Source organism: Labeo rohita, chromosome 1 (genome assembly GCF_022985175.1).
Source record: "Labeo rohita strain BAU-BD-2019 chromosome 1, IGBB_LRoh.1.0, whole genome shotgun sequence".
Taxonomy (NCBI): Eukaryota; Metazoa; Chordata; class Actinopteri; order Cypriniformes; family Cyprinidae; genus Labeo; species Labeo rohita.
Window position 1 is genome coordinate 9,769,958 of NC_066869.1, and position 20,923 is coordinate 9,790,880.

Sequence of the window (20,923 nt, forward strand, 5' to 3'; positions counted from 1 at the left end):
AAGTGTGTTTAGTAAACAATTGAGTACATTCAGCTCAAAAGTGTTCCCAGAGGTCCAATCGCTATAATGAGCGCCCATCAGCTGTATTTCACACAGGACATGTTGTTGGATTAAATCAATTGAAGCACTGAGGATGAATTTGGTGTTTTTCACTCTGTTAAACCAAAAAGTTATCTTTAAAGTGAAGTTATTAGACTTGCTAGACTCAAAACAATCAGTTGCATAAGTATTCACCCCCTTGCGTCACTGTTTACTAGATGCGGCTGAGCGTTAAACATCTGAACGCTAATGTTTTCCGATTCTTCTTTGCAGAACATCTCAAGCTTTATCAGGTTTCTGCAGTCTTATTTAGGTCCACTTATAAAACGTGAACTAGAGTAAGGTCTGAACCCTGAGTTGCTGTTTTTAAGATTTGGCTTGATGTTTCAGCTTCCAGCCGGAGAGTAAATCTTCTCTAGGCTCCAGGTGTCTTGAAGACTCCATTCAGCTTTCCTTGCGTTCATCTCCCCTCAAACGCCTGCAAACGTCCCGCAGCGTGACACCGCCACCATCGTCATGCTTCACAGTCGAACGCCGTGGTTTCTGATGATGTGCTGTATTTTGTTTACGCCAAACATGCCCTTTCATCTAATGGCCAAAAAGCTCAACTTTTGTCTGATCAGACGGCAGAAGCTTGTCCCAGCTGAATGCAGCATCTCTCAGATGCCTCCTGGCAAACTGGAGCTCAGATGTCATGTGACATTTAACATTGGCCTTTGGTCTGTCATTGTTTTCACACTGTGTGAAGCTCTCGGCATCGGTTGTTGTAAAATCTCAGCTAGTGAAGTCTGCAGCTCTGTCAGAGTCAGTGCTCGCCGTCTCCTCAGTGTCGCTCGGTTTTTGAGGATAAATCCACTCTTTCAATTATGCATTTAATTACTCCAAGGTATATTCATTGACTTAGAAATATTCTTGTATTCATGCTCTGCTTTGTGCTTTTCAATTACAGTTTTAATTTGGAGTTGCTGGGGTTTTTTTTTTTTTTTTCTTTTTTTTTTTTTTTTTTTTTAAATATATAAAATAAATAAACAATTTTAATAATACATAAAAATTAAATAAATATTACAATATAAAAAACAATATTTAAATATAATAAAATAACTTTTAAAATAAGATTATATATACTGTTCTTGTATTTTATATTTTCTGTGTGTTTATACACACACACACACACACACACACACACACACACACACACACATACATTTATTTCATTCAGAAATTACAAATTAAATTTGCATTGCACATTAACGTTGTTAAGTTACAATAAAGAAATAAATAAAAACATGTGGTAGTAAACACTGCACCAGCCTCAGTTATATGAGGAAAATAAAATGTTCTGTTTTAAACACGCCACGATGGAGCAGCAGCAAAAATGACCACGTTGAACCATCGCACACGTCCAACGGTTCACAACGCAGCTGATTTACATGCTGTTTATATTCTGTCAATGATCCTAATCGCTTTTGAAAACGGTACTTGAGTTTCGCCAAATCAATAAGCATTTACCTCCAGATGATTCATTTGTCTATTACACATAATGAGAGTATTTAAAAAGCAATGAACTAAAGAGGCTCACCACAGTCCACTTCAGATCCAGCCTTAATTCAGCCTATTACTCAAACCATTACACACACACACAATAACTAAATGGTATTTCCAGTCAGCACTTGCTTTTTGGTTATTAGCTGTATTTTATTACTGCTCAATGACAATGCTCTCTTTGTCTCTGTCTAGTGATTTTGAGAGATTATTGTGAAATGTGAAGGATTTTCTAAAAATGAAAACTGCAAGTTAATGGCAGTCTATTGTTATAGGGTCAGTTTAGCCAAAAATGAAAATCCTGTCATTGTTTATTCACCCTAAAGTTGTTCCAAACCTGTATGAGTTTCTTTCTTTTGCTAAACACAAAAGAAGGTAGTTTGAAGAATGTTGGTCCCCATTGACTTTTTTCCCCCTCAGTAAACAATGAGCACCACCATTACGAATTCTAACTTCTGATTGGATGCTCTTCTGTTCCGGTCTCCATAGGAACCCATTCAAATAGCGCCCATCTGTTTTTAATGCAGCTGATGTCAGCAGTTTTGTGTCATCTACACACTAATTAAACTTTGAGAGTGAGGCACTGACAAATGACGGTCATTTCGACATTGCAAAGTGATGGCGCTATGGAGCCATGTGCTTTTTAAAAACATTTTAATCGGTTTAACATTAGATTATCAGCTCAGAATACACTCTAATTTGAGCAGAAACACTGGAGACTGGAAATGCAAAGCATCCTTCCAGTTAAAAGATAAGCGTGACTTCGGTGTTCAGGAAAATATCTATACATGGAAGTCAATGTGGACCAACAGCTGTTTCACTACCCACATTCCCACATAATGAAGATTTCTAGTGTAATCTACTGTTCTCAGTGTGTGTGTCCATTTCTGTTGAATACGCAAGCCTTTAAAGTAACGTTACACTCCTTTGTCAGTGAGAGACACGTTCAAAATCAGCACATGGTCACTGTCTAGTGGGCTTTGTATTCAAATGTGCAACTCACGGCATTCGCTGTTCTTCTGCTGGTGGTTATCAAACAACGTTCCATTACTGTGGGCGCCCCCTTCTGGATTGAGGGTCAATTGCCTGTATTCGCTGTAAGGCCTCATGAACTGAACTGAGATGTCCATGCCGTGACGTTTCGGGATGAATAAATGTATCGTTACACCCTAATATGTCATCATGTGGTCTTAAAAAAAAAAAAAAAAAATAAAATAACTGTAATCTAAATATGAGCATTTTAAAATGCATTTTAATCCACCAGTTATGAGTACTCAGTTTTTTTTGGAATCTGATTATGTAATCCAGATTACATGTTTACATCAATAAAAAAAGTAATGCTCATTTAATGGAATTGCTTCTTTAGCTGTCCATCTGCAAACGTACTTCTAACATTCTTCAACGTAGAACTGAAATAAACACACACAGATGGATCGGAAAGCATCGCGTCCAGCAGAGAGATTGGAACGGAATGGAATTTGAAACGTTTTAGCCAAAAATGTTACCATGGTAAAGGTGTTTTTTGCAGAAACGTTTCAGATTTCGTTCCGTTCTCCGGCTTCGGAAAAACGTTCTGCTGTTCTGTGGAGTCGCTGGACAGAGATGATCTTTTCCACCAAAACGCATTATCAGTGATGTTTCCTGTGCTCGATGCAGTGTGTGTGTGTGTGTGTGTTTGTGTGATACGATGGCATGTTTCCAGAGGAATGTCAGTGTGGGAAATCTGAGGAGTAAATCTCTTCCGCTCCGAACGCTCCGCAGGGATTCGGCCAAAATAGGAGTTTACTCATAACACGCACTCGCTGTAGGAGTCTGTTTCTGTAAGGAGAAAACAATGATGGAGAAACCAGATTAATTCAGATGTTTAATTCATAACTCACACGGTCCTCCTTGAAAAACTGAGCCAAATGTGTCTGAAAAACATTTACATCCATCACAACCAAAACCCCCAGTGATGGATAATGACATCTTAGGTAATAATAACCATAATAACCAGAGAGCGATGAACAGACAGCCGCTCTGTTATGGTGGTGAATTTAGCATGATTAAATGCATCTCATGTTCTTCAGAAACGTGTGTTGTGTGTGTGTTTTCTGTAGGTGGTGTGATGAAGAGCAAGTGATGAGACGCCGTGAGGAATGTCCGTCTGTCTGCTGCTGGTCCTCCTCACACTGACCGCAAACACTCAGGTGAAAACAACAACACCAACGTTCACTAGATACACTAGTGTTCAAAAGTGTTTTTTGGGTCTGTTCACCAAGGCTGCATTTAAAGGATTAGTTCACTTCCAGAACAAAAATTGTGAATTATTATTATTATTATTATTATTATTATTATAAATATGACAAATTGAATTGTTCTATGTGAATGTATTGTAAAATGTAATTTATTCCAGTAATTTATTCCAGCGTCTTCAGTGTCACATGATCCTTCAGAAATCATTCTAACATCCTGATGTGCTCCTAAAGAAACATTTCTGATTATTATCAATGTTGAAAACTGTTGCTGCCCAATAATTTTGTGGAAACTGAGACATTTTATTTTTTTGGGATGCTTTAATTAATATAAATTTAAAACAAAAGTCTCTATCAATATGCTTTGAGGATATGTAGATATTTCCACTAGAAAAGATGAACATACTAATTATGAGCGTGAGTTTTTTTTATTTATTTGAGTGTTCATCAGCATACAGATCTAATAAATGCACTATTAATTTCATCTGAGGGGCAAAAGCCTCAGCTGACCTTATTAGATCATGTCTGTATGCAGATTCACGTGACCCACACTAAAGCATCAGTGCCTTCAACTTGAATCAGTACGTTTGTTTGTCATGACCTCAGTGCTGTTTTGGCTTGACTAGTGTGAACTTTTCTCCGTTTGTTGACATCATTACAGGAGATGTGATTAGATTCTTCTGTGGACGTAAATTGCCTGTTGAAGAAACAGGTTTTTATTTAAGAAAGCATCGTGAAATGAATTTCACCCTCTTAAAAGGATCCGATGTACTTCAACATCAAAGAGGTTTTACATCTTATGTTTCTGCGCGATTAAAACGGCACAATTAGCGCGGGTCAGATCAGAAGAAAGAGGACATTTATCTCAAAGCGCTGCTCAGGTACCTTTGAATCGTTTATGAGGTGCGTGTTTGAGGAAAGATAAACACAGAGAGTTCGATAAACCGCAATTAAAATCTTTTTTTTTTTTTTTTTTTTTTTTTGAAGCCTCGTACCAAAATTTTTTTTAAATGGCATTTTATGGTGAGAAAAATATTTGATAATGATTCAGTGTCCATGTTGTTAAGGAATGCGTAATTAAAAACTTGAATCTAAAAACATTTTTGGAAACAAGGTTATTATAGTGAACATTAACACCATAAAAAAAAAAGTTTCTTAAAATTAAATAAAAATATAAATAAAATAAAACATAAAAAACATTTTGTATTATTATTATTATTATTATTATTATTATTATTATTATTATTTTATTTTATTTTTTTATGAATAAAATAAACAAAAAACTATAACTAAAATTAAAATTAAAATTAAAACATCAAAACTCAAAATAAATTAAAAATAAAATAAATCTAAAATAAAATTTGGAATTATTATTATTATTATTCTTATCTTCCTTATTCTTATTCTTATTCTTATTCAAATAAATAAAACTATAAAAACTGTAACTAAAATTAAAATGAAAACATCAAAACTCAAAATAAATTAAAAATAAAATAAATCTAAATTAAAATTTGAAATTATTCTTATTCTTATTCTTATTCTTATTCTTATTCTTATTAAATAAAACTTCAAAAACTGTAACTAAAATTAAAATTCTTATTCAACCTAAATAAAAAAAACAAAAAATGAAATAAAGCTAAAATAAAACTGAAATTATTATTATTATTAAATTATTATTATTAAAATAAAATAATAAAATAATAAAAAATAAAATAAAACTAAAATTTAAATGAAAACATTATCAAAACCAGAAATGAAGTAAAAATACAAATAAAGCTAAAATAAAACTTGTATTATTATTATTATTATTGTTATTATTATTATTACTATTATTATTATTATTATTAACAACAACTCAATAAATACAACTAAGAAAATTTGTAACTAAAAATTAAAAACTCAAGATAATAATTATCAAAACTAGAAAATAAACTTTAAATTAAATAAAGCCTTTAAAAGCAGCATCTCAAAGCGCTGTTCAAACATAATAAAAATAATAATAATAAAAGATACACAATAATTTACACAAAGAACAACAACTTAAAAAAACAAATGCAAAGCCAGTATAAAAAACACAACAAAATGACTAAAACTAAAAGATGTTTATTAAAAGATTATGTTATGTTATATTATTAGAATTGAATTATGATTTAATTTTGTGTTCATTTATAGTATTATAGAAGTGGCACTGATCCTGTCAATGTTTAGTGTGTTTAAGCTCATGTTTGAAGTGATCTTGTGTTTGTAGGTGTCTTCTGGAAAATCTCTGAAGCTGCTGCAGGAACAATGGAGGATCTACACAAATGAGTGCATTCAGAGCTTCATCAGCACACCGCCGGCCTCAGGTCAGACTCGTTACTGTCATCTGAATGCTGATTGTTGTGTTTCAGTATGTGCTGTTTGTGGTGCACTAGTGTGCTTAAGTGTGTCTGTTTCAGGGCCTGTGTGCAACAGGACGTTTGATCAATACGTGTGTTGGCCCGATGGATCGCCAGGCACCATGGTTAACGTGTCCTGCCCGTGGTACCTGCCCTGGTACCGAAAAGGTAAAGCACTCAGAGTGTCTTAAACCCACTAAAGACAGAAATAATAGCCTTTGTGAGATTTAAAGCAATTCAAACCCTTCATAGGGTGCTGTTCACATCATTACTAGAATTAGTAACTGTAATACCTTTTGTATGTAATCAGTTTGACACAAAACACACTTTGATACCATCCCGGGTCATTCATATTCTTCTTTTCTAGTTATAATGTGTGCTTTACAAAACACAGTGAAACCGAGTGAAATTTATTCTGTTATCTGTTCGAATTAGATGCATGTTAATGCTGAAGTCACTGTGACGGGGATGATATAATGCAGCGCTTCAGGACACAGCTGCATCAGGCAGAGAAATATAAGTTACACATCAGTGCGTTTTAACTCCTGGAGATAGAATTAAACATCCGCTGTGAGCAGATGTGTGACGCTCTCATTTACCTGTCTGACTGCTGAAATAAATGACTGCTTTCAGCCGACTGCTGCTCTCTGACCTGCAAACGCTGCATACGGACGTTATACATGCCGTACCCGAGTCATTTAAGACATGAAGGGCTTTTAATGACAGATTACACCAAACTAGCGCTCAGGTTCAGGCTCTCAGACGCTCTTGTAAAAGTCACACACTTTGCAGTTCTCACCTCAGAATTATAAGATGATGAAGACGACAAGAACAGCATCCTCCTCACACTTATCTCCGACAATACTAAAAAGAAATGTCTTGTCTCCATAAAACAGGATGAATGTAATTTGAACTCTTAACAGGTAATATCAGCTCATTAACAGCAGTCAGGCTGAAATCTGTCATCTGACAACCACAGCATGAATGTTTAACAGGGACAAAAAAAAAAACCTGAAAACCTATTTATTTCATTTCAGCTGATGTCTCATTTTCATTTCATACAAAACACACACAAAACAAAATGACTAAATTATAATATGTCTAAATTATAATAACACTTTTAAAACAGTTACTATCAAATTTTCTCTGTTTTAATCTATCTATTAATATGTGACATGATTACAAGTGTTATAATAGTATTATTTATATAGGATTTTTGTATTTATTTTTGTATTTTTGTAATCTTTAGAATTAGCTTTTATTTTTATACTTTCAGTTTTCATGTTAGTTTCAGTTGCCTTATGTGATTTTGTTATTTTATTAGTTTTAATAAAAGTAAATTAATTTGCCTCAGTGTTATTTTACTTATATTTATTTTTTATGTATAAGCTATTATACTATTTATTCATATTTTGAAATTATTATAATATTTTATTGTTATTTTTGTTTAGCTTTCATTTTCATTTTACTTTTGTCATTTTATGTGCTTTTATATATTTTTATATAACATTTAAATTGTAACTTTTTTTGCTGTTAATTTTGGAACTTCAACTTATTTTATTTGTTTATTCATTTTTAAGTGTTTTTTTATTATTATTATTATTTTTATTTTATTTTATTTTTTTTATTTAATTGTAGTTCAGACTCATAAAGACATTTACCACCACATGCTGGAAGATTTAATTTCTTCTTTAGAGTGTCCTTTAATTAAAAATAAAAATAAATAAATAAATAAAATAATTAATTAATATATAAATAACATTGAAGGGATAGTTCACCCAAAAAGAAGAAAATAAATAAATACAAAATCTGTCATCATTTACTCACCCTAATGTTGTTTCAAACCTTTCTTTTGTGAAACATTAAAGAAGGTATTTTGAAGACTATGTTCCATAGTTCACGTTAGGCTGTTGCAGCCTAAATTTATGTATTATAAATTCTATGTTGAGTCAAATAAAACATTTCTTTCTAAAGCTACAATTTGCAATGTCTGCTTGATACTTTCTAAGTTAACACAAATATAGCTTTAAATAATATTTTGTGGGTATTTTCAGAGTCAAATTTATTTAGTGATTAATTACATTAATCGAAACATCATGTAATCAATTAAATTAAAAACATTTTAAATGACTGCCAGCCCTAATATAAATACAATGCTAATCCATGAGTTTTCCCTGTGCGTTTGAGCAGTTCATCAGGGGTTGGTGTACCGCGTGTGCGGCGCTGACGGCAGATGGGCTCATGGGAAAAACACCAGTGAGTGCGAGGAGAACGACCCTGGACAGGTGAGACGTGTGTTTAAAGCCTTTGAACGATGATGCTAATTCTCGGCTGACCCTTCTCTCTCTTTGTGTGTGTGAAGAAGCAGTATGGTCAGATCCTCAGCAAGTTCAGAGCCATGTACACCGTCGGATACTCGCTGTCTCTGGCAGCACTAACTCTCGCGCTGGCCATCCTGATCACCTTCAGGTAAATACAGCACCTACCAAACACATGTACCTGATCACAAACTGTAGCTCATCACTCAGAACCTTTGTAGATAGTAACTGATCCATTACACATTTTAGGTAATAAAATCGGATTACTTTTAGATTACTTACAGATTACTTTTAGCCTGTCACATTGATTTGAATAGTACAATCTCATACCAGATTTACATAAAAATACAAAAGAAAGAAAATGCATTCCATTCTTTATGAACAACATGAAGTGCATTAAACATTATTCAAGAATTTTCTTAACTGTGGTTTGCGAAGGAAATTCTTAATTTTCAGTGTAATTATAGCTGCATGACTAGTGGCTGATCTGTTTTTGTAGTTCCACAAAACACAAGCAATAGGCTTTTTCAGAACTTAAAAGATTTAAAAAAAGAGGAATTATCAGGAATCAGTGAATTATGAATGGTTTACTGCCATTTTGTAAATATTAATCATCTAAATTAATCCTCATTGGTGGAATGATCTTCCTAATCCCAATCAGGACAGTTGAATCTCTAACAATATTTAAGAGCCAACTAATGAATGCATGAATGAAATGAACTAGTTTTTGTGAAAACCTTTTGCCTGTAGCTCAAAATTAGACAAATACAATCAAATTACAAGTGTTTCATTTTTGTAATCTGATTACGTAATTCAGATTACATATGCTGATCACACACAAATCCGTCCTCACGTCGGCGTCCGCTTTTCCCACAGGAAGCTGCACTGCATGAGGAACAACATCCACATGAATCTGTTCGGCTCCTTCATTCTGCGTGCCCTCTCAATCCTCGTCAAAGACGCGCTGCTGGATCAGATGAACAGCGCTCAGAGCGGCCCGCATCACTTCCAGGGTCAGCGCTGGGTCAGCGTTCAGGTACACGTGTGTTTATAGGCAGGTTGCGCTGAATCCAGAGGAAAGTTCAGGTGTGTTCAAGGACATCTTTTTTGCTCACTGTAAAGCTCTTGAAATATGTTTCTCTCAGAGTCGAAACGTTGTTTCCTGACAGATGTTGACTTGCATTGCTGCCAAACTGCATTTATATAGAGAAACTAAAAAAGTTGTAAGCTGATTAAAAATGTGGAAGACTGAATAAAATGTCAAACTGAGCAAAGAAATATGATGGAGAGATGTCAGTCAAAGCAAATGCTTGTAGTCAGTTAATCAAGAAAAGGTCTACTGATTTATTGACTGGGAAAAAAAAAAAAAACACTAAGCAGACAAATGACATTTATATTAAGATAAATAGTAACACAAATGTGATAAATTTAGGGGATTTTATATATATATATGCAAAATGTGTCATGTTAAAATATAATAATAATAATAATAATAATAATAATTATTATTATTATTATTATTATTATTATTATTATATTTTAACATATGACATGTTTTGCAAAAAAACAAACAAAAAAACTATATATATATATATATATATATATATATATATATATGAATTACAAAACATTTATTATTTACAAAGTTAATCCAACTTTGTCCACCAAACAATATGCAATTTGAGGACTGTGCAAAGAAATATATATTCCAGTTGTAAAGACACGGGTATATTTGCAGCAATAGCCAACAATACACTGAATGGGTCAAAATGATCACTATTTCTTTTATGCCAAAAATCATTAGGATATTAGGTAAAGATCATGTTCTATGAAGATATTGTATAAATTCCCTACCATAAATATATCAAAACTTAATTTTTGATTGGTGATATGCATTGCTAAGAACTTTTTAGATTTTTTTGCACCCTCAGTTTTCAGATTTTTTATTGTATTTTGGCCAAGTACTGTCCTATCCTAACAAACCATACATCAAAGGAAAGCTTAAAATTGACACTTATGACTGGTTTTGTGTTTATGACACATTTTGAACTGTATCACCCTGCTGTACAACAGGCTGTGTGTGATTAGTCATCAGAGGCTGGATTTGCATATTTGTGTATTCGTTCCTCAGACGGTGAGCGGTTGCCGTGCCGCAATGGTGATGATGCAGTACAGCGTGATGGCCAACAACTACTGGCTGCTGGTGGAGGGTCTGTATCTGCACAGCCTGCTGGTCATCACCGTCTTCTCCGAGAGGAACTACTTCTACATTTACCTCTGCATCGGCTGGGGTGCGTGAGGCATGAGCACGCAATCATTCATAATTACATCCTTTCAGAAGCTCTTTTGTCTGTGAGTGTTTTTCTTATAATTGAAGTCAGATCTGCTCAGAATTAGCACAAAGAAAGGCCATAAAACAACACTCATTTTCACGTCCGCCGTGAGTCGTTTGAGAAAACGCTCAGCCCACCCAGAATAGTAAACGTGACTGACTTTGAAGAAGCTTGAAGAAGAGGGTTAAGTGGTTTATTCAGGATCACAAACTTGCCAGAAGTCAGAAGGAAGAAGCGTATCTAATCACTAATGAGCTGACGAAGATTTTGAGTGGCATACTTACAGTCTGGAGATTTTGTCTGTCTTGTGTTGCAGGTGCGCCACTCATATTTGTGCTGCCGTGGATGACAGTCAAATACCTGTATGAAAATGAAGAGTATGTTTCTTTTACTTTAATTTTGACTAACAATGGCACCAAAAGGTGTTTGAACACCTGCATCACACTTAAAACTGTCATTGCATTAGATATCTTTTTTTTTTTTTTGTTTGTTTTTTTGCTCTTTGAACCAGCTGGTGTTCTGTTGATTTTAGTCTTTTCAATGGAATTTAAACCGAACCGTGCTTTTTTTTTTTGTGTTTTTGAAAAAAATAAATGCTACTTTGGTTCATATTTAGTATCTAATGCAATGACATTCAGGTTTTATTTTGTGATTGAAATGTCCAAATACATTTTGGGGCTACTGTATATAAACATGCATATTGTCCTGATTTACATCGACAGTGGTTTGCATTAAAAAAAGTTTTTAGTAGGTCACTTATGTTTTATTATACATGACAGCAGGATTATTATAGTTAACTTAAAAAAAAATAAATAAATAAATAAATTATATATATATATATATATATATATATATATAAACGTATTACTTGTATAAATACATGTTAAATGTAAATGTAATATATATGATTTACTGTACTAAAAACTGAAATAAAAAAAATAATAATTAAAAATAAATAGACTAACAAAAAGAATAAAAATAACAAACAAAATTACTAAAATAACTAACGTAAATTAAAATAAAAAAAATGAAAAAGAACAATTTAAAATGTTAAATGATTCTAAAACAACAATGCATATAGAACAAATAACTATAACAACTATATAATTTTCTGTATGCATTATATATATATATATAGTTTATATATATATATACAGTACATATAGAAAATGAGTGTTAAAATTACTGTTATATTTTGTTTTACTAATAAATTATTTATAATGTATTTTTCTAGGGTAGCAGCTAACAATTATTTAGATCTGTCTTTAATTTCACTTTTTTTTTGCAATTTTTTGATATGTATATTGTGATATTATTTTGTGATATAGTAAGCTATATAATAATAATAATAATAATAATAATAATAATAATATTATAATATAATAATTCTTTATAATGTTGTATAATTGTGTCTGTGATCTTATAAATGATCTGTACAGTAAATCCAGATGTGCTGACAGATATGGAAAGAGTTTGTGTGGGATCAGCACAGATAAAGGGGGGTAAAAGCATTAGACGGTGAGGCTATTAGCTCTTTATGAGGCGTTCACACAGTTGATCTCCCCATACAGTCATGTTCTGACTGAAAGCAGGTGAAAAGAGTCATAAAGCGGCCCATTGCTCTTAAATAATACACACCGATATGAGAAACTCTTACACACATCTGAATTGGCGTGATCTCTTGTTCATGGGTATTTGTGTTAAAAGTGCAGTTGGTCTTCTATGACTTTAGACACGCCCCCTCTCCCTCTGCACCAATCAGGTGCTCTCATGATGATGATGAGTTGGTGCTTGAGTAAAGTGTTGATGAAGGTTCCTCTCATCACGTCTGTATTTGATCTTTCTTCTTTTCCTCCCTGCGGTAAAGCAGCTAATATCATTTCCCCTTCTTTTATTTGCCCTTGTGTTTATTGTTTGAGTTTAATTTGATTCTTCAGTGGGTGTTGTTGTGACACAACATATCTCAAAACCCACGGGTGAGTTAGTGTAAGTTTTAGTTTCCTTGTTGGTTTTCTTCTTTGTTTGCTACGGTGAGTCAAGGCCACATTTATGCATTTTTAACTTTAGACATATTCTATGTTTAGTGCAGATTAGGCTGCATTAAAATTACACTTGAGGCAAATTGTTGATTACCACAAAAATTAATGTCCACTTTCTGTCTTTTTCTGTACAAAAAGCAAAAATCTGGTTTACGGTAAGGCACTTAGTAGAAATGAACATGCTGTTATATTTAGTAGTATAGCCACATGACATATGACAATATGCATGTTAACATGATTTTTTTTAGTGTGTGTGTGTGTGTGTGTGTGTGTGTAATTAAATTCAACTTTGTTTAAATGATGATGCAAATGTCATAAACCATACAACATTTTTTAAAATTTAAAGAACTTTACAGCTCAAATACATAAGTGTTAACAGATTAATAATTACAAGTACAAGTAATAAATGGAAGTTTTATAAAATTACATTATGCTGTCAGATCTTCCAAAAATCGTCCCCATTCAAGTTTATTCAAAAAGCACATATGCTTTACCAAAGTTCTGTACGTTAACCAAAATGAAAATTAAAAGAGTAAATGTAAAAATAAAAATGAATTCACTTACTAGAATTGACCCTTACAAATATCTCTGTAAACTAAGGAGATCACCGTTTAAACAAATGTACGCAGGTGTGCGAGTGTGATTTATTAGAAATAGTCATTAAGCTGCTTTGGAAAAACACCTCCTGTATTCAAATAACAATGAAGCAGATCATTGCCATGGTAACGCTTAATTAATGACACATGCTATTTTTACTTGGAAGATTAAGCAGTGCTCAGTTTAAGAAAGGACAGAAATACACGCACACACATACGCATTCAGGTCAATATAACATCTAAACCCGCTCTGTTTACTTGTTTCTTGACTTACCGTGAACTATTTCTCACCAATCTTTAATCAAAATGCAATAAAACTCGCTCTGCCTGTGGAATGACTTTCCTTCTCACCATCCGATCGACTCCTGATGTATAAAATAAAATCCTGCTGTTCAGATTGATGTAGTTTCTCATTAAAGGTGCTGTTTTATTCTGAAATGTCACATACTGTAAATGTATATGAAAAATGGGTTGCAAAATGCATTCCAGGTTGACTTTAGACAGAAAATTCAATTTCTTGTGTCACCACTTTTATGAAAAATAAATGATTAGGATTTTTTTTTTTTTCATGAGATTTTTCTTTTTTTTTTTTTTTTTTTTTTTTTTTTCTTTTTTTTTTTTTTAAATCGATGCATCATGGTATTTTGTCCTATGCAGATGCTGGGAAAGGAATATCAACATGGGCTTCTGGTGGATCATCCGTTCTCCCATTCTGTTTGCGTATTTGGTAAGAGACTCAAACACAGATTTAAGGTTGGATCACACTAATTACTCTAAATGTGTCATTATATTATTGTCCATGGCATCGCTCAATAACGTTCCTTTATTTATTATAAGCATGCTCTTACGTCATCTGCCGCCTTAAATGTTTAAGATTATATTCTGACTGGCTGTCATTTCTCTGCCCATTATCTTTATAGTGGTGTGGAATTTGCTATTCTTTTAAGGTTCTTTATCTTCATCGTTATGTCATCCTTGCTGTGAACTGGTCACTGTAACTGATCTCATTCAATCCGTTTTGAAACCGAAAGAGCTAAAGCCTGGCATGACAACGAAACCATTCCTCATGTGTGTACGCGGAGGAAAAGTTGTGGGTGATGCATATGGATGGGCTGGAGTATTGAGATTCAAGCAGTCTCTAATATGATTCTGCTTTTGCATGTTGATATCATCCGAGACCGTGTTCGTTCAGCGAGCGCCTCGGGCTCAGGAACGCTTCATGAACTCCGCGTGTCACGGAACGTTTGTTCGACACGCTCGTTAACGCATAGAAAAATGCTCCGGGGTTTTACAAAGTAATGAAGCCAATCACAAGAGAAATTGTGGTTCTACACAACCTAAATGATTTATTGTACCACTTGTATTTTGGTCTGATTTAATAAAAAAGTACATCAAAAACTATAGCAGAAACAGACTTTTGAACAGATTTTTAAGCGATATGTGACCCTGGACCAGTCATGAGTAGTAGGGGTGTATTTGTAGCAATAGCCAACAATGCATTGTATGGGTTCAAAATAATCATTTTTCTTTTATGCCAAAAATCATAGGATATTAAGTAAAGATCATGTTCCATGAAAATATTTTGTAAATATCATACAGTAAATGTATAAAAACTTAAAAACTATCAAAACACATATATACATTAAAGGATAAGTTCACTTCCAGAGTAAAAGTTCACTGATAATTTACTCACCCTCATGTCATTAAAGATGTTCATGTTCACTGATAATTTACTCCCATGTCATTAAAGATGTTCATGTCTTTCTCTCTTCAGTTGAAAAGAAATTGTTTTTGAGAAAAACATTCCAGGATTTTTGTCCATATAGTGGACTTCAAAGGTGGCCAGCTTCAAAAGGGCTCTACACAATCCAAGCAGAGGAACAAAGGTTTTATCTAGTGAAACAAGCCGTCATTTTCTAAAAAAAAAAAAAAAAAAAAAAAGAAATGTATATACTTTTTAACCACAAATGCTAGTCTTGCACTAGCTTGACCTCATGCATTACGTAATCACGTTGTACATGTGAAATGCTTGAAAACCTGCATGCACATTATAGTGCTAGTGCAAGATGAGCATTTGTGGTTAAAAAATATGTTTATTTTTCTTTTTTCCTTTTTTTTTTTTTTTATAAAATGACCAATTGTTTTGCTATTCCTTGGCTGGGATTGTGTAGAGCCCTTTAAAGCTGTACTGAAACTGCAATTTGGACCTTCAACCTGTTAGCTCCCATTGAAGTCCACTATATGGAGAAAAATCCTGGAATGTTTTCCTCAAAAACCTTAAATTCTTTGCGACTGAAGAAAGAAAAACGTCTTGGATGACATAGGGGGTGAGTAAATTACCAGAATAATCAATTATTATTATTATTATTATTATTATTATTATTATTATTATTATTTATTTTTATTTATTTATTTTTTATTTATTTTTTTTTTTCTGGAAGTGAACTATTTTGTGTTTATATTATTATTATTATTATTATTATTATTATTTTATTTATTTATTATTATTATTTTATTGATTTATATATTATATTTACATTATTTATTCATATATATAAATCATGTGATTGGATGACATACATCACATCAGACTCAGTGATTTTAACCTCTCTCTCTTTTTCTTTCCTTCTGTAATAGATTAATTTCATTATATTCATTCGTATAATAAAGATTCTGATGTCCAAGCTAAAGGCTCATCAGATGAGGTACACCGACTACAAATTCAGGTAAAGGCCGTCCTCTTTATTTTATCCAAAACAGAGCTCATGCTCTCATTTAATGTTTTTCTCTTACTCATTTATTCTCCTCAGGCTGGCCAAGTCCACGCTCACGTTGATTCCTCTGCTGGGAATTCACGCCATCCTCTTCACCTTCGTCATCGATGAGTCCGTGCCGAAGGAGTCTCTTCTCAGGCTGATCCGCCTCTTCTACGACCTCCTGTTCAGCTCTTTCCAGGTCAGAGGGCAAAGGTCGCCTGCCCACCCACTGTTATCATCAGATCATTCCAACCAGTGTTTACAGAGATGTTCTGTGGATTGTATTTGCTGTGATATGATAGCAGATGGTTGAGGTTCATATGTGTTGTTGTGTGTAATCGTAGGGTCTGCTCGTGGCCATCCTGTATTGCTTCGTCAACAAAGAGGTGAGAGATATGTCTGTCTTTTTCGAAAAGCATCACTTAAAGGGTTAGTTCACCCAAAAATGAAAATTAGCCCATCATGTACTCACCTTAAAAGCATGCTAGGTGTATATGACTTTCTTCTTTCTAATTAATCCATTCGGAGTCATAATAAAAAAAATGTTTGGGCTCTTCCAAGCTTTATAATGGCAGTGGGCAGGTGTTTTTGTTCAACTGTCCAAAAGATGTCCAATAAAGCGCATCCATCCATAATAAAAATGGCCTCACATGGCTCCAGGGGGTGAATAAAGGCCTCCTGTAGTGAATCGATGCCTTTTTGTAAAAAAAATATCCATATTTAAAAAACGTTGAAATCAACAAGTTGAAATCATTGAAATCAACAAGTTGGAAACCACTATTCACACACATGATGCTTTTTTTTTTTTTTTTTTGCTAATTTTAGCTGGAAAAGTGATTGTGTGGGGGTGAATAGCATCCTTGTGGAGCCTTTCATGTTGAGCATGAACATTTTTTTCACCATTGGTTTTTTTTTTTTATTTTTTTTTACATTTTTGGCCGTATAGCTCTTGGCTCAATCTATGACTCAGCTGACTGTGTTTCTCCGGCTTTCCAGGTCCAGAGCGAGATGCTGAAGAAGTGGAAGCGGTGGAAACTAGGCAAGGACATTGAGGAAGAATACCGTCACACCCACAGCCAGACGCCCCATGCCAAAAGTGTCAGCACAGCCCCTGTGATGACCCACGAATGCCCCGAAACCCCAGAACTGGCGGCCACGTCCTCGGCAGAGTCCCAGCGTCTGGTGACGGGTCTTCAGAACGGAGCAAGCTGGAACCGGGGTCGCACGAGGCTGCAGTTAACCTCCGAGCCACAGGAGGCCGCCAGTAACTGCAGCTCTCTGACAGAAGACATTTGTCTGGAAGAGCGTCCCCTCAACAGTGAGTGCTCAACAGTGGTGACAGAAACCAACGTTTGATGCTGATGGCTGTTTTTAACACTAATGGATCAATGGAGATGATGTTACATTCCAGATATTGTTACCAAACAGGCCTCTATCATAAGAACGCTTGCATATGTGGATCTAGTAACCTTTATAAACAAACCACAGTTATCTCATGAGTTGGTAAATAACCAAACAGTATTAATTATCGGTGCCTTCTTAAGGGGCGGTTAAAATTTACCACTGCTGAAATCCAGTCATTATACGTGCTGGGGAAAGATACTTTTAAAAGTAATGCATTACAAAATTGTGTTACTCCCTAACAAAAGTGACTGATTGTGTTAACTAGTTACTTTTTATGGAAAGTAATGTGTTACTTTTGCATTACTTTTTCTCATCTGAGCGTCATGGTGCTCTCATGAACGTCTGGCAAAGACTGACACAGAAGAGAAGAAATTGTTAAAATAAGTCATTATTTTGGAGGGGGTTAAAACACAAAAATATTCCCATAGTTTTGTAATATTAAGGTTTAACCACTGATGTCATATGGAGTTGTGTAGCTGTCTATGGAGGGTCAGAAAGCTCTCAGATTTCATTGAAAATGAAACAAAGGTCTTTACAGGTTTGGAACAACATAATGGTGAGTATTTGATGACAAATTTTTCATTTTTGGGCAAACTATGCCTATAATACATCAGTACACTGTTGGCGTAGACGATGAACGTTTTTTGGCTCTGAAATTATATTGAAATTGAAACCTGGAAACCACCCAAAATAGCTTATTTGTGGTGAAAATAACAATTATATTTGCATTTAGCAGACATTTTTATCCAAAGCGACTTAGACTCGCAGTAGAATAAATCATTATGATCTATTATGAACAATAGATCCTAATTTGTTACAGAGCCAACAATATTCACAGTATTCAGTGGCAGGTTTAATAAAACCTAGATTAGGAAACAAGCTAGAGCAGAGGAGAAATGCAGAAAAGAGAAAATGTGTGTCTTCAGCTGCTTCTTGCAAGTTGTGATGGTCTCAGCAGTTCGGGTTGAGGTTGGCAGCTCCTTCCACCAGAGAGGAGCCGAGAGGGTGAAGCATCTGGAAAACGTCTTCATACCTTACTGTGAAGAAATGACAAGGTGCTGCTCATACAGTACCAATGAAAACACTTGGTTATTTACCCACTCAGGAGTTAAAACCGCTTTAATTGAGTTGCCCTTTAAGAAACACTCACTGAAACATCTCACACTGGCAGATAGCTACGAGGCGTCCATAATTCAGCTCCATTTCTACTGAACACTAACCATGGACATAAGCAAAGGAAACTCATCACTTGCTCGGCATCGCTGAGCTTAATCTTTCATGTGGGGTGTTCGGTTGGTAGCGTGACCAGACGCTTTAAAAACGTGTCAAATTCAAGCAGATCCTCAGTGGAAGCTTTTTTTGAAGCATATGGTGTAACGTTACTGTGTTTACTCACTATGTCCATCCACACACTTCTTTGGAGTGCCATTCTTACAGACTACCCACAATTCACTGGGACAATGAACAACTCCGCTCAACTTAGTGCTTGGGAATGTTCTTTATGGTTCCCTCGTGAGGATTCTGGGATTATGGAAGATCTATAACTGTGTTCAAGACCATTACTTTAAAAAATGACTTGCCTAATCATTCGGTATTTGAGTGAAAATGGTGTAACATAGGACTGAAACACTTTCCGTGTTGATGATGCATTATTTACTGAAGCAAACCACAAGGTACATTAAGAATATATTTATGAACATTGATAATGTATAAATATATTGTCAAAGCGTGTTGTTGAGCACAGCATGCAGTGAATTATTGCTTTTACAAAAAAAAAAAAAAAACATTTTAGTGTCAAGTGCCATTTTTCAGCTTGAAGAAGTAGTCCCTAATATAACCAAACTATGCACCAAAAAATAAGAAATAAGCAAAAGGCACACTGATTTGATGAGCAGGTGCTTTGTGTCATAGCTGTTTATATATAGGCTGGATCACTGCATTGACCAATCAGAAGCCAAAATTTATATATATATATATATATATATGAAGAGTTAAGATGCAAAAGCCTCTAAATCCATCTGATGTATTTCTTTAAAATTAGCATTTGTTTCTGGCTACTTTGTATAGGTTTCTATGTAAGTACTGGTACTTCTGATTGGGCTGAGGCTGGAAATTAGCAACTTTGAAGTAAAAGTATTTGATGGACATATTATATGTGCCAGGAGCATTCACTCAGTATCATTAGCTCATTTTGACCGGGATGGCTTTTAGCTGGTTTTGCATCTGAACTCTCTCTCTCTCTCTCTCTCTCTATATATATATATATAATTCAGTTTTATAACTTAATTTTTCTATGCTTATATGGTTGACACTGAAAAAAAAAATTCTTGATTTAGTTAAAACCTGACCTCTAAACCTCAAATCTATCCACCATCAAGCTTCAAGAACATATTAATAATGCATAATAAACACAGAGCTTTGTATGGAGTCCTGGATGTCATGTGATTGTAATCTGCATCATTTGAATGTTTTTTTGTGTTTTGTGGAAAGAATTTGTATGGAAGAGTTGAACTATAGTACATGTGTAAATCAATTTTGTTATTGCTTGCGAGAACAAGGAGTAAAGAGGGAGCAAAAACGATGTCGAAACCGAAAGGCAAATGGTAAAAATAAAACTCCCTGAATCTGGTTGTTTAGTCCATTGTGGATGGCTTTGATTTACAGTAGCATGATTTCATATGGAAATCTCTGGGAACTCGTTGAAGCCACTGTGGACATCTGCTCCATAAATCAACACACACACAAAACACAGTCATTATTACCACTTCAAACTTCGAAATATCATCTATCACACACTGATTAACCAAAAACACATCACCATACATTTATACAAATTAGTTTAAGTATTAGAATTTTGAGATAAAATAACTTAAAACATGGATTTCTAAACCTTTTATAAGCCAAAGCCTTTAGCATATAAATTTACTCAAACTTCCCCTACATGGTAAACCATGTAACATATATATATATATATAAATTTGTATGTAATAAAGGCCTGCCCAAGTGAGGGATGTACCTATTATTCCCCCTTCATTAATTCTGTTCTCAGGTCATTTGCTGGAAGCACGTTCTCTCTCCCTTTATGATGCAGTAATTTCCGTTAATGAGGCAGCCATTTTAGTATGTTTCAGCATACTGCTCAAGCATATGGTCTGATCAAATCCTTCTTCCATCACAGAGAGCCGCATGTTTCTCAAGCTTGTCGTCATCATTTCTTCTTTTCTCTTATGACCCTGAATGGATAATTTAACAGTGAATGACTCTGGGATTGTAATTGTGTCATT

At 34.3% G+C, this 20,923-nt stretch overlaps 1 protein-coding gene across 2 annotated transcripts in view; it reads left to right on the plus strand.

Moving 5' to 3' along the window:
• gcgrb (glucagon receptor b) overlaps nt 1-20,275 on the plus strand; it is a 39,771-nt gene extending 19,496 nt beyond the window's left edge. Inside the window, exons 2-14 of one of the 2 annotated variants that reach the window (XM_051113673.1) lie at nt 3,681-3,770; nt 6,064-6,160; nt 6,254-6,361; nt 8,384-8,478; nt 8,556-8,662; nt 9,388-9,547; nt 10,643-10,802; nt 11,161-11,221; nt 14,137-14,206; nt 16,117-16,205; nt 16,290-16,434; nt 16,580-16,621; nt 17,232-20,275. In XM_051113673.1, the coding sequence (XP_050969630.1) occupies nt 3,720-3,770; nt 6,064-6,160; nt 6,254-6,361; nt 8,384-8,478; nt 8,556-8,662; nt 9,388-9,547; nt 10,643-10,802; nt 11,161-11,221; nt 14,137-14,206; nt 16,117-16,205; nt 16,290-16,434; nt 16,580-16,621; nt 17,232-17,591 (1,545 nt within the window). In that variant the 5' untranslated portion in view covers nt 3,681-3,719 and the 3' untranslated portion in view covers nt 17,592-20,275. The remainder of the gene's footprint in view (nt 1-3,680; nt 3,771-6,063; nt 6,161-6,253; nt 6,362-8,383; nt 8,479-8,555; nt 8,663-9,387; nt 9,548-10,642; nt 10,803-11,160; nt 11,222-14,136; nt 14,207-16,116; nt 16,206-16,289; nt 16,435-16,579; nt 16,622-17,231) is intronic. The other variant, XM_051113729.1, reaches the window with a different exon arrangement.
• Nucleotides 20,276-20,923: the final 648 nt, after the last annotated feature.